Source organism: Haliotis rufescens, unplaced genomic scaffold, assembly GCF_023055435.1.
Source record: "Haliotis rufescens isolate VD_foot unplaced genomic scaffold, xgHalRufe1.0.p SCAF_30, whole genome shotgun sequence".
Classification (NCBI taxonomy): Eukaryota; Metazoa; Mollusca; class Gastropoda; order Lepetellida; family Haliotidae; genus Haliotis; species Haliotis rufescens.
Window position 1 is genome coordinate 3,463,927 of NW_025964002.1, and position 15,004 is coordinate 3,478,930.

At 40.1% G+C, this 15,004-nt stretch overlaps 2 protein-coding genes across 5 annotated transcripts in view; both read left to right on the top strand.

Annotated features, from left to right (window-relative positions):
* The window catches only part of LOC124147298 (carbonic anhydrase 2-like), a 110,621-nt gene that overhangs the window by 64,333 nt on the left and 31,284 nt on the right, over positions 1–15,004 (top strand). The gene's annotated exons all lie outside the window — the stretch shown is intronic.
* LOC124147275 (carbonic anhydrase 2-like) overlaps positions 1–15,004 on the top strand; it is an 80,941-nt gene that overhangs the window by 48,806 nt on the left and 17,131 nt on the right. For all 4 annotated transcript variants that reach the window (XM_048380422.1, XM_048380421.1, XM_048380420.1 and 1 more), the window contains exons 2-5: positions 10,326–10,456; positions 13,129–13,323; positions 13,936–14,054; positions 14,703–14,798. In XM_048380422.1, coding sequence (XP_048236379.1) covers positions 10,429–10,456; positions 13,129–13,323; positions 13,936–14,054; positions 14,703–14,798 — 438 coding nt within the window. In that variant the 5' untranslated portion in view covers positions 10,326–10,428. The remainder of the gene's footprint in view (positions 1–10,325; positions 10,457–13,128; positions 13,324–13,935; positions 14,055–14,702; positions 14,799–15,004) is intronic.

The window sequence follows — 15,004 nt, forward strand, 5'->3', positions numbered from 1 at the left end:
CGGGGTACGATGCCACACAAACTAGCAGACCACATACTGTAGCCATCTGGGTATCGTCGACTTTAATCGTGGGTTTGGGTGGGGTGCACCGGTGTGACAGGATACGTTCACGTTGTCGCGAACACCTGGTATCATCACTATTTAATAATGATTCATAAACACATTCTCTGATATTGTCGGAATCATACACTGGACTCTGATTTTAGAGTGAATGAGTGAGTGAGTATGGTTTTACGCAGCTTTTAGCAATATTCCAGCAATATCACGGCGGGGGACACCAGAAATGGGCTTAGCACATTGTACCCATGTCGGGAATCGAACCCGGGTCTTTGGCGTGACGAGCGAACGCTTAAACCACTAGGCTACCCAACCGCCCCCTGCTTTTAGAGATTTCTTATGAACATCGAAATGGTTCTGTCGTTTTTATTTACGAAAAGCTCTGGTTACTATGGATCAATCTTGCACTAGGATGTAAGATTAATATCGCGTTTGTTTGTAGTAAAAAAGCCATGTCTTTCATCGCCCACCTTACACTCATATGCACTCCAAATTAACCCGCGTCTTTATTCACGTGTAGAACATGCTCAAACATGGAGTGATAAATTCAACATGCCTCACGGTGAAGATAAATGTCTCCAGTCCCACAATACTGTATTGTTCTGTACTGCATAACTGACATTAATTCCCGAGCAATAAAAAATCGCAACGCCAATGCCTGGGGGTATTCATAGTCGTTTCCCTGTCACCATAAAAAAGCTATAAAGAGAGCAATATTCACAAACCTGAACTCGCTGTGGAAAAAGTGTCACACTTGTGATTTTAAAATTTAGATATTTTCTCAAAGGTTTTAATAAACTCATCCACAAATCAAACCAGTGGCGTATTGATGTAAGGTGCATATATTGCATGTCGTATAAACGTCAATATAAGTCACATGCTTAAGTGTTACATTCTCGAACTTGCGTTTTTCGCCTTAGAATTTCCAATATGTTATCGGGGGCACGGGTGGCCCAGTGGTCTAAGGCGCCGCGATTCGCTGTGCAGAGTTGCGTCCCTTGGGCACGCAAGAAACCTATGATTGTGGGTTCGAATCCTGGTTCGCCCTGATTATGTTTCTAGGTTTGTCAGCACCATACCCGTGCTCGTGGGTTTCACCAAAGTGGTAAACGTCTGAGACCTGCATCACTTCGGGCTTTCCTCTCACATTAAGATGAGAAACCTTGATATGACTGGAATACTGTTAAAAGCGGCGTTAAACCCAACTCACTCACTCCAATATTTTATCACATCACAAAATATCAGTCGGTCCGACTCAAGAGGAAACAAATAAATATCGTCATCAAACAGAAATCAACGGTATAAGGTTCTATACCGAAACGTCGCCTTTACAGTAAAATAAAGAAATTGTTATCCATAAATTGTGTGTACTTTGTCATCCGTCAACTTCTAAGTAATGCCTATCAAACAATTCAGTCATCGCCGGGTGTACTACACAAGTTTCTCGATCAATATTGGAGAAATATGAAGCCGATGCTTATGTTTCTGCAAGTTTCTTCTAGTTAATGTCAAATAGCCTCTCAGATTGTAACACTTCATGTGTAAAATATCTAAAACGTCAAATGTCATCATGGTTGATTTTGCCAGTACCCCTTAAATAATGCCATAGGTCAATTTATTGATATTGAATTCTAATGCTTTTTGCACATGGCGATTTAGCATTTGACAGACTTGTTTAAATGCCTGGAGTCGTGTATTACGCAAACTGGTTAATAACTCCAGGTACTCTCCGGGGGAAAATACTCATCCATCGCTATTCATACAACGTCAGTGTTAGTCGTTTCCCCGAGTGTTGTCAGCTTCAGACATCGGACCAACTACACATAAGAACCGAGGGATCCGTCCCAATCCATCCCAGTCACCACCAAACCATCAGCGTGCTGCAGTCCAATATCTGCCATGAAGTATTCTGACACAATTTTGTACTCCTTCATCGATCGTCTGCTAGCCCTCGCCTCTTCGGTATTGCAGACGACTCTTCGGGAGATTGTGTAAATCGACCTTGAACGACATTGGTACCGCCGGTGTAAGGTTTATTTATCGTATTATATAGCTTGCTTTAGGCAGTTTTGTGACAGATATTCATGTCTCAATTTATTATTGCCGTGACGCTGTCGTAGAATCTTTCATCCACATGATAGATGGGACATTATGCCGTTACTGCCGTTATGAGATCCTATTGTAGACATCCCTGGCCGTCATACACCGTTTTTGTATTGTAGTCAGCATGTTCATCCGAGATATGACAAACAGCTTGGTTTCAGATTGTGTGGATATTCAGAACAGTCTTGTGATACTTACGATCATTGGATAATAGGTGAAGGAACTTATTCACTCAGGTTGTGGATTTAATTTTGCGTAATTCGATACAAGTGTTCGATGTATAAGGAATGATCACTATACATTTGAGTGAAGAAAACGATTGTTGCAAGTCAAAGAATATGAAATTAATTTTACCGACACTTGTCAAGATAATCTTGGAGAGACCCATGGTGTACGTCGTGAAATGGTTACTTTGAAATACACATCAGTGAAACAGTTAATGGTATATACACATTTTCACAGAAGCAGTTTTACGAGTATAACAGTAAACGGTAATCTTTAATTCTTGCACTGAGATGCATAATATATTCATGTTCGTATGAAGAACGTTTAACGGTTATGTCCAACTCAAGGTCTCTGTGAGGGTGGATGCCCACGTTGACATTTGAAATGCTTGGACACATCAGTCAAGTATGTGGAAGACGGGTATATGAAAATGGAATACAGCACTGTTTGTTAATTTACATCATTAGTAAGAGGCGACTAACGGGATCGGGTGGTCAGGCTCGCTGACTTGGTTGATGCATGTCATCGTATACCAATTGCGTGGATCGATGCTCATGATGCCAATCGCTGGATTGTCTGGTTCAGACTCCATTATTTCCAGACCACCGTCATATAGCTAGGATATTGCTGAGTGTGGCGTTAAACAACAAACAGACAAAACGTCATTAGTATACCCCACGTGACTAGGGCATGCACCTGATGTTATCAACGAGCTTGTGACTGTCATCGAGAAAAAAATCACAGAGGTTTGTTTTGTGGGCCAGTGAAGAGAACATATCAGATGTGTAATACTCTGTCATGCATGGTAATGTACAAGTAAACATGCGTATGTGTATCTTGCATATATAATCTGTCGTGTCAGATTCTTAATAATAAAGCTATCGCATCGATCAGGCAGGGATGAGACAGGGTGTATGTCGGTTTCTGCGGAACTTCCAGGCATTGAAGGCTGTGCAGGAATCTGACACCGGGTGTTATGTAAAGCACCACTTGAAGCCTCCATGGCAGGCCATGTGCCGGGGACATGCAATCATCACGGGTGGTCTCCAACAGAGAACATGCTGTAAATGCCAGACAATTAATTACACTTTAGACACGTGTCGTGTAGGTTTTGTTTAATTGTGAGCAGTGCAAGATAAACACTTACATTTAGTACCAGAAATAAAGTCTTATTTAAAAAAATATATGTCTGCTAAATAAATCCTATAATCCAAATGGAGCCAAGAACAATACTTGATTTCAAGAGCTGAGGCAAACCAGACGTGCCAAATCATTCTTGGTTTGAGTTGGAATCGTTTGTTTAATTTGTCCTCTTGGGTCTGGGAGACGGACTGCAAGTGAAACAAACATATGTCTACGTTTAGGTGTGGTGCCATTCATTCAGCGAAAAGAAGGTCTTATAGCATCAGCCTTTATGTTCATTATGTCAGGGTGAACTAGGATGCAGGCAGTTCTTTCTTCTATAAATATAGCATGTTATTTACCGTTATAGATTGTAGAAGATTGCGGTTATACTGACCGTTCAAGCTGTTCTATGATGACTATACATACGTAAAATTAGCGTTGAAGAACTATTAACTTTTTAATCAATCATAATGCTAATTCATAACATTAAATATACACCCTGGATTTTTTGTGTATACATTGTGTGAGTGGGTGAGTGAGTGAGTGAGTTAGTGAGCTTCTCACAATGCTCAAGAAGAATCGAACTCGACTCTTCAGCTCGAAGAGCCAACACTTTAGCCACTAGACCCGCACCGCTCCTTAATGAATACAAGACGCACTTAACAGCTAATAGTTTAGTCTAGCTACAAGTCCATAATAAATTTAATAAACATTCGCAATGTTATCAGGAGAGGTAAGACCTATGCGGACATGATGTTAGACTAAAATCTAGTCTCTGAAATGAACATATCGTACATAAAAAAAACAGTTGTTCAGTTATCTTAATTAAAATATAATAAAAAGGAGCCCAGTGACTCTCTTCATTTTCAGATACTGCAGTGATCTAGACTTGCCAAACATTATAGACTTGCATGGGCTGTATTTGATATATATTTGTATCAGGGTCTGTAAGACAGACTAACATGATGTCTAAGGCGCCACAATCAGCTGTGCCGAGTTACGTCTCGTAGACGTGTCAAAACCCAAGATGCAAATCCCCGTTTCGCCCTGATAATGCTTCTAGGTCCGTGCTCGTGGGTTTTACCAAAGTGGTAACCGCCCAAACCCTACATCACCTTTAGTTTTCCTCGTCTTCAAACTGACGCCCCGTGATATGACTGAGACACTGTTCAAGGTTAACGGTTTCGCAGCCACACGCGATAACGTTCGGCACCCTTGATTATCTTCAACAAATCCTTTAAAGCAGCACAACGCAGACAAACATAATGATTAAGATTATATATGTTGCCAGGGCCACAAGTTCAAGAACCCAGACAATCGTGTATGGCGGTTCTTGTAACTGTAACTTTATTATTACACCACGACAAGTTGATTTGACAATGAACATATTCAAACGTACGATTCGGTGTGGTGAAATAGGGCTTACGTCGCGTTCAAGATTTTGGCACTTATACCTTGACGTTCATGCACCCGTTTGTATGGATTTGTGCGTGCATGCTTGGTGTGTTTGTACTAATGCCGGATTTATAGTGCTAGCCCACTGAGATACCATGCCGCGGTTTGATATCGATGCCCCACTCAGACACAGTATACTGACCCCGAGCCGACCTGTCCTTGTGTTATGTTAACCTGCACCAGGCAGGGTAACAACAAGTACCATCTTTTAACGTATTTTGGTATGGCGCGGGCCAGGGATCGAACCACCGATCCTCCTACCAAGCAGACGTTCTATCTACTACATCACAGGGGCGGCCAGAAGAACGATTGATCAGTGTTTATTGAAACTTTTCTCTGGAAGGATGTGTTACCATTTAGGACAAATACATGTATGCTAATTAATCATTTGCAACTCAATAGGATTATGTATGTGACCATGGAGTGAGTGAGTGAGTGAGTTGGGTTTAACGCCGCTTTTAACATTATTCCAGTTATATCACGGCGTGTCAGCTTAATGTGAGAGGAAAGCCCGAAGTGATGCAGGTCTCAGACGTTTACCGCTTCGGTGAAACCCATGAGCATGGGTATGGTGCTCATAAACCTAGAAACATAATCAGGGTGAACCGGGATTGGAACCCACAATCGTAGGTTTCTGGCGTGTCCAAGGGGACGCAACTCTGCACAGCGAATCGCGGCGCCTTAGACGACTGGGCCACCCGTGCCCCCATGAGACCATGGAGCCGCAGTGGTTTGGCATGAAGGGTGGGGGCGGGGGTAGGATACGCCCACCTCTTCGCAAACACCTGGTACCATCACTATTTGATAGTGATTCATAAACACCTGCTGTCCTCACTATTTGATAGTGATTCATATACACCCGGTGTCATCACTATTTGATAGTAATTCATAAACACCTGGTGTCCTCACTATTTGATAGTGAATCATAAACACCTGGTACCATCACTATTTGATAGTGATTCATAAACACCTTGTTTCCTAACTATTTGATAGTGATTCATATACACCCGGTGTCATCACTTTTTGATAGTAATTCATAAACACCTGGTGTCCTCACTATTTGATAGTGATTCATAAACACCTGGTGTCATCACTATTTGATAGTGAATCATAAACACCTGGTACCATCACTATTTGATAGTGAATCATAAACACCTGGTGTCCTCACTATTTGATAGTGAATCATAAACACCTGGTGTCCTCACTATTTGATAGTGAATCATAAACACCTGGTGTCATCACTATTTGATAGTGAATCATAAACACCTGGTGTCCTCACTATTTGATAGTGATTCATAAACACCTGGTGTCATCACTATTTGATAGTGAATCATAAACACCTGGTACCATCACTATTTGATAGTGAATCATAAACACCTGGTACCATCACTATTTGATAGTGAATCATAAACACCTGGTACCATCACTATTTGATAGTGAATCATAAACACCTGGTACCATCACTTTTTGATAGTGAATCATAAACACATGCACATGATATAGACGGAATGGTACTATCGACTCTGTTTTGGGCAGATATTTCTTATGAATATGTAAAGGGCTATGTCGCTTTTATTTACAAAGGAAACAACATACGTATATCAGGACGAGTGGGGTTGTTGCTGTATGGATGGCAGGTTATACACGAACTTGAATAATTACACGGAAAACAATAGAAAACCAAGTACACACCCCACAAGATCAGTGATTGCATATCGCGATATCTCCCTATCCTCTTATCTGTGGGGGGCACGGGTGGCCCAGTCGTCTAAGGCGCCGCGATTCGCTGTGCAGAGTTGCATCCCCTGGACACACCAGAAACCTATGATTGTGGGTTCGAATCCCGATTCACCCCAATTATGTTTCTAGGTTTGTCAGCACCATACCCGTGCTCGAGGGTTTCACCGAGGTAGTAAACGTCTAAGACCTGCATCACTTCGGGCTTTCCTCCCACATTAAGCTGACACGCCGCGATATAACTGGAATACTGTTAAAAGCGGCGTTTAACCCAACTCACTCACTGTTATCTGTGTATGACAACGGACTGGCTCGCGCTGCCTGGACTCTTCATACCTCCTTTGCTATCCTTTATCGCATCTTCCACAGCTGTTTGACTCACGCCACTAGTGATGTAATAGTGCAGATATCATCAGTTTATGGCGGATATAAAGTAACGCTCTTTGAACTTCAATGTTTGTCCTGCTATCTTAGTTCCTCTTGTACTAGCTCGGCACCAGAGTTGTTTGTTTGTGGTTATATAATATTGTCTTGTGTCCAGCTGGGCAGTGTGACGGGAACTCTTGGACGTCTGCTGACCCCATGTGTATGTTTCACATATCTCTGACATGTTTATTATAAGAAGCTACCTTATAGACAACGTATAGATATGACGTAAAATCTTACTACAACTATTGTGACATACCAATAGTGTCTACACTGAGTCTACGCTGCCAGCCACCTCATGATATATATAAATGTTTATATATTGTGAAGGAAAATAGTATGTAATATCTCAATATATAATGTACATTATGTATATCTACCTCTCATGGCTATAGTTATATTTATTCCCCTATGTAGATAGTTTGTACCGTGACCTACGAGGGTGTTCGGTACAATAAAAAATCTTGATTCTTGATTCCTGTGATCTGCCGCCGCGAATTGCACTGGAGTGTGCAGACGCTTTGACGTGTTGTGTAAGATGGGATATTATATTTTATGCCTGAACCTCTACACTCGAGGACAAAGTACCTGGGATATATTAAATGTTGTAAATAGTATAATAATTCTGTTGATATCGTCTATGTGGTTTCACTTATGCTACCCATCACTACAGACCGGTATTGCTTGACGCTATTATACAGCTATTACATCCACACATCAAAGAATTAAGATCTTCATCCATAACTTCGGGTTCATGTTCAGCCCAGTCAAAAACCATAACATTATCAACGAATGAGACGTTTGGTGTTTATCTGTTTGAATATATCTCATTACGAGGAATAAGAACACATTTCTTTTGTCTGTGAGATTCCAGATATACAATTCCAATGCACGACATTTTAAAGGTGTTGTAGGTGTCAACTGTGACAGTTCACTTGAAATTCTTATCAAGGTTGATAGGGCTTGCTGTACAAACAGCTACTTGTTGTTCAAGGGGTTTATCTGACCTTCTGTAATGAAGACGATTGTCATTTCCCGTCTACATATGCATTGTGGGTGACTAGTGATGCATTTGTGACTGGTACTGAAATTCGAAGACACATATGTACTCACAGATATATAAACCTTGCCATGGCATTATGTTTGATGCACAACCCATGTCCTCTACACATGTGTGAAGTCACAGTGTCGTCTTTATTGTACAGTGCACGAGTCACTGCAAGCTGAGTTTATCACAGTATTTCATGTTTGAAATGTATGGTACGAGACATTGATACGAATTATAGATGAAAGATTGTTGTACGCCTAAACAAACCAGTAAAATATAGTTGCACTTTCCCTCCCACGTGTCCGCAGCGTGTTTACTTGGATCAAATAAAGATGGCAATTACATAAATAGTTTTAGATTTATTCGTGTTGGATTAACGATGACCTCGTACAGGAAGAAACCCTTTGCATTTCACTGTGTACACTACCATTTTCATTGATACCAATAAAATGTTTCTTATCAGAGTCTGTCAAATGTTTATGAGCTGTATGAAGCTCTTGGCTTTATTGGATTGTAAAACAGGTGCTCTGAGAAGTTCACGTGACCTGATTAGGCGTTTCGATACCTTTACCACACATACCAATAATTGTACAAAATACCAGTATCACATAGTGAGGCTTAATGTGTTTTATCAAACAATGAAGGACAAGAACACATGTATGTTATAAGGAAGAAAAAATATGGTGAATTCTCAGCCGCTCCCTGTGAACTCTTGCCCTTATGTTACATAGACCCGACTGGAGGGCGTAATGCAGGTATTAACCGCTGTATACCAACAGTAGTTCCAGCAAATGACTAATACATGTTTCCCGTGTTATGTCTTGAATTAGACCTTGACAGGGTTCCCCCCGCCGTAGTATTGCTGGAATATTGCTAAAAGCGGCGTAAAACCATACTCACTCACTCACTCACTCGTGTACATCCTAAACCCTGCCCCTGTCAGACTCTTACATCCGCTACTCCTGTCAATTCCAACCATGGTTTGGTTGTATACGCTATAAAGATGTATCCATAAATTGTGTCTACATTGTCATCCAACAACTTCTAAGAAATGCCCATCATACAATTCATGTGTTGATTGTCAGGGATGACCGGAACCAGACCACGTCCATGTATTGTCCACTACGATAGATGACCATGTCACAGACATAAACTGGACGTAATCAATGCACACAACTGTCGTATGACGACGTACGGTTGAAAGCTGGCCTAGTGTACGACAGATCTTGCACTCAAATATGCCTTGTCAATTTCAGCTGATGACATGCATTCAATGCTTGGCGTCCTTTCTCTGTTTACAAACTGTGCCTGTTAGATCTGCTGTCGAGATGCATCTATTGATAACGAGGCTTGTACAAACACAACGCTTTTTTTGAAAGAATAAGCAATCTCCACTGAGAGATATAGTAAGGCATGACAAGGCGTAATACGATATGATAAATATAGAATAAACAACTACAGAAACAAACTGTGCGAGTGTATGCATGTCCGACACAGACCTGATCAAATACAAGAACAACAATGTTATGATCTTGAATGAAATGAAATGTTGTGAAATTATGTGATGTGACTTTACCAAAGTATATTCAATCCAACGCACTAAACACACTGACAAACTTCCGCCATTCACAATAGGTTTACTAGTCCTGCACCATGACCGCTATATATATTTATTTTATGAAAAAATAATAATCTAGAAACGTATACAAAAGCAAGTCTATCCAGCTGAAGCTAGCTCTGAAATCAGCATAGGGAAATATTTTTTATTTTTTAAAGTCAAGAAGGATATTGTGTAATATAGGATTTCAGAGACTGAATGTTAGTCTGTAGGTTGACATTTTACTCAATAAATGCATACACCTCAATTTAAGAATCTTGAGCATTATACACTGACGACAGAGTAAAAGACAATATTTAAATATTTTTTATTTGATACCAATACGCAACCCTGACTTCGGGGATAAAACATCAGTCAACATACGTTAATCCCCAAAATGACTAATCCTTTGTTTTGACGTAAATATCCCCATGTTTTATTCTCAAGGGATAAGTTGATAACGTTTCACTTAATCGATGTTATATATCAATCAAATCTGATGAACCCGACATGACCAATCTCCTTCCATGTCATGTTCATGTGCTGTTGCAGGCTGGTTGGCTATATATTGCTCCGCCCTGGTTGGCGAGTCAGCAGTCTCAAGCAGGCAGGCAGTCCGTCAGTTCAGACTTAGCACCAACACACAGCAGTCATCATGAGTTGGGGATACGGAACCGAGAACGGTAAGTTGCTGTGGTGTGATAGTTCTTATTGTTCTTTAATATTCCTCTGCTCGCTTTGTTCTTTATCAGGTCAGATGTATTTCAAGTGTGTTAATGAGCACTCTTAATTTTGTTTTTGCACCTTTCAAAAATCAGTTTGCAACCGGAATCTTTTCTCAGTGAAGGTGATTTTTTAGATTTCTTATTTTTGATTTTCAACTTTTTAAAATGGTATTGCATTAATTTGGCATGACATTGATAACGATCTTTTGAAACACAGGCAATATATTTGCAGTATTCTTTCTTTCGGGACAGTTCTTAGTATAGATAGATGATTTATTTAATAAACTCATTATCACATTTATTTCTTTAGATTCATTTATAAATATTATTTGTTATAGTTTTTATTATTTAAATTATAATCGTTCACATTTATTTTTGTCTTAAATGACACTGTCATTGTAGGTGTAAGTTTGTAAACCTGTTGCTAGGTGAGACGTATATTATTTTTACCGAGCAAGTACAATATGCAGTAACTAAGCAACGTCTCGTCCTGATGTTGAAATAAAAAAATATTCGTTTGTGTGAATCCATACACCTTTTTATGAACGAATATGACAGTTAGATGTATTGCATAGAAAACTTTTTACAATGTGTATTTATCCTTCGGCATACTCTTCATGGGGTGTGTCCCCTTGTTGTTCAGTGAATGTAAACCGTATTCGTTCGCGTTTTGCCCTTGAACTAAACGATCCCACCTTTGTCGGCGGCTTGATATTTGAAATACACACAGGGTTCCGTCTTGTGCTACATCTGTTCACATAAGTCTAGACGCACCGATGGTGTGTATATGCACTATAGTTTCCCCAAGGAGCGCCTGGTAATGGGAGGAAGGTTCGTCTTCTTATATAAAACGGTACATAAATTGTTTTTCAGTTACCATACCTTTTAATAGTAAGCCCATTATGACTTTGTAATATTTTTGCAAACTTCACAGTTGGAGTTTGGTTGGTTAAGGGACTTCTTTAAAGTGTTTTGCATATCTATTTCAAATCCCTGTGCTACTTCGTAGAAACGCCTTTTTTATAACGTCATCTAAACATATTACAAACAGGCGTCTCTCTTAAGGCAACGTCCCTAGTTACGGGAATGCATCACAAGTGACATCTATATCCCTCTCTTAACGTAGATCTGTTGTGAAGGTGAAAGTGACAAATACCCAGTAAGGTTGTCAGGAGGGGCTTATCAAGTCAGTGCACTCGTGTCAGTTGTCTGGCAGTACACCATCGACCTCCCGGTACCCGCAGTGCCTTCACTCAGGCGCACGGCGGACTGTGCATGACGTATGCCGTCCCTGGTGGCTCTCTGTGGACATTAATCCTTAGTACCACGTGACATAAAGTGACAGCATATAACAGACACTTCCTAGAAAACTAGCACCCTTGAGGCAGATTCAACAACGTTGTTTTCTACAAGTGTTCAGTAACTACAAAAATTATGATATTGAGTAGAAGCAGTGTAGACGGGTAGAAATATGAATCTCAATTAAGTGGGATGCATAATTTCGGATCTTGCACAAACACTCAATATTTATTTTGGATTTAATTGTACTACTTTGACAGATATACTTGTACGGATATATCTGTGTATAAATCTGATGGATTCGTGGAAAATGGTGTTAAGATAAGATAGATAAGTTAAGATAAGATAAGTTATCCTATAATGACCATACGGTTAAAAGCATCGACAAATCTGAGGAACAATGAAATACTTTTTATTGGAAATGATTAAAGTAAATAACAGATGATTCTTACTAACCTGGCTTAAAAAACGGACATTTGTAATTTGTACACCCTTCATACGTGTTTTTTAGCATCTTACTCATGTTTTAATGAGATGATTATCATAATATTTTTTATAAAATCAAGGGTATAGCCTAGACATGCTCCTGTTCAAGTGAGATGGTTATTACCATATTGTAAAAACAAAAACGTGCATACCATTGACATTTCTCATTACCATACTGTATACACAAGCGTGTGTATAGCTTAGTCACGTATATAAAGCAACAGCTGGTCCTTCGAGAAACACTATACGTTGAATATTAATATAGAACAAATACTACAGTCCGAAATGTGAAATGTACAATGAAGGAACAGATATCTCATTGTAAGACACACGAGGACGCTAATTCGCATGGACGTGTCATATTATATCTCTCTCCAGTTAATTCCGTTTGCGCCGCCATGCTCGGTTTAATCCAATACACCACACACACAAGGTGACGGATGTTTTGTATATCAAACATGGCGTGTTCGTTTAGGTGCGTCTCACAAAATGAATTAAATAAACTTAACGGCGCCTTTCACGATATGCCAAATCAATTTGTTATATGTATATTGACAATATGCCTCTGAATGATGCCTTACATTAATCTTTTATTGGGTTGAATTTATGACATTTCAAAATGCATTTAAACTTGTGATAAATAATATTCTGGGTAATAACGGATGTTCAACGGATGCTCACAGACTTGCTGACATGGTTTTATGGGGCAATTACACCAAACTCAAATACAATAAACATTAAACAGGCAAGAGCCGAAATTCACTTGAACAAGTTGGCGGGGTATGTCACATTCTCTGATATCATTATGCCACATTGTCTTTCACGTGATATTCCTGGTTTTTCAGGACCCAAGTCATGGGTCAACAACTTCCCCATAGCCGCGGGCAAGCAACAGTCTCCTGTGGACATCAACTCGACCAATGTCGAGTTCGACCAGAAGCTCGAGGCCAACCCTCTTTCTGTCAAGTACTATATCGAACAGAACATGGACTTCGAGAACACAGGGTTCTCCGTCAAGGCCAACATCCGGGAACCATCAAGTAAGTTCCACTTTAAATGAACATCTTGCTTATTTAACGTGAGACAGTGAATGCTGTCTAACGTCACAACCAGCAATACCCTAGTCCATCACAGACGCTCGTACAGAGTCGAGCCTGGGCAGTACAAGCCAATGGATGTAAACATGAACAACGATCAATGCTCTCGGGGTTCTATAAAACCCAACAACCAAGTCTTCGAGTCTGACCACTAGAGCCGTTTTAGTCCACCCGTATGACAAGCATTGGTTGCTTAGGTGCATTTCTACCCGGTGTCCTCCAACCTTCCAACCATACCCAACTCTCTCCCCCCCCCCCCCCCAAAACCATCCACCCATTTCATTTGCCTCCACTTTACCTAGCAAATCATCCGTTTGTCCGTCAAGACAGCTTGATACAAAGATACGAGGAGTTGTGTTGAACATGGTAATATATGTGTAAAATAAAATCTCTATTCTTTAATGCAGATAATCATAAACCATAAACTAATATTGTATAATCATGAATTACAATTTCCCAGCCATATCGATACAACGACATCCTTTCTTCAACTGCAGAATCTGATTTGCCCATATCTAGCATGCTGATGTTGAACAATGTGTAACTGTGTTGCAGCTATCTCAGGGGGGCCCCTGGACAGCACGTATCAACTTGAGCAGTTCCATCTCCACTGGGGGTCATGTGACGAGAGGGGGTCGGAGCACACAGTGGAGGGCAAGACATTCCCAGCCGAGGTACTCTGTCCAAGATCACATGTCAAATATATACGTGGTCAGTGTATAAATGGTTATTTCAGCAAATCATAAGACCACGACACATAGCTTACCTCCATGTATATGTTAACTTAATACGATATTTAGGGTCCATGCTCTCACCAAGACCACATGTCAAATATATCCGTCGTCAGTGTATAAATGGTTATTTCAGTCAATCATAAGACCACGACAAACGTATCTTTTCCCAATGTATACAGACTCGAGATATGCGAACTGAATGACTTAATGACGTACCTTCTAACGTAATGGGTGGACAACAACAAAGATCTTGAGTCACAATTACTCTCCACTTAAACACGTACAGTCACAAGTAAACAATATTCTTTTCAATTTCAATTATGTGCTTGTTTTCTTTACAAATGGACACGATTCAGCAAATCATAAGACCACAACACGTATCTTTTCCCAATGTATATGTGAACTTGTATCACTTCATGACGTACCTTCTAAAGTAATGGTCTACAAAACAATTATCTGGAGTCATAATTACTCTCCACTTAGTTTTGCCAGAAGTAAACACGCAAATCTTAAGTAAACAGTATTCAATATTTTCGATATTCGATTTGATATTGAGTTCGTCTTTTACAAATGAATATCTGTTGTCAGCTTCATCTAGTCCATTGGAACCGAGATAAATATTCCAGCTTCGGAGAAGCTGCAGACAAACCTGATGGTTTGGCAGTGTTTGGCATCTTGTTGGAGGTAGGTCCCCACAACTAAAGTCTCGGGCTAATGGAACGTGTACATTATTCCTTTAGGCTTGCGTATCGAATAAATCGCATGTAAAATATGTAATACAAGGAAAAGGTCTTGGCGCAAAACGTCCCACGTGAATTTTATATTTTACGAATGCTTCTCACACTTTGACGATTAACTGATCTCAACACGAGAAGGCCGTAGCTCCGAAT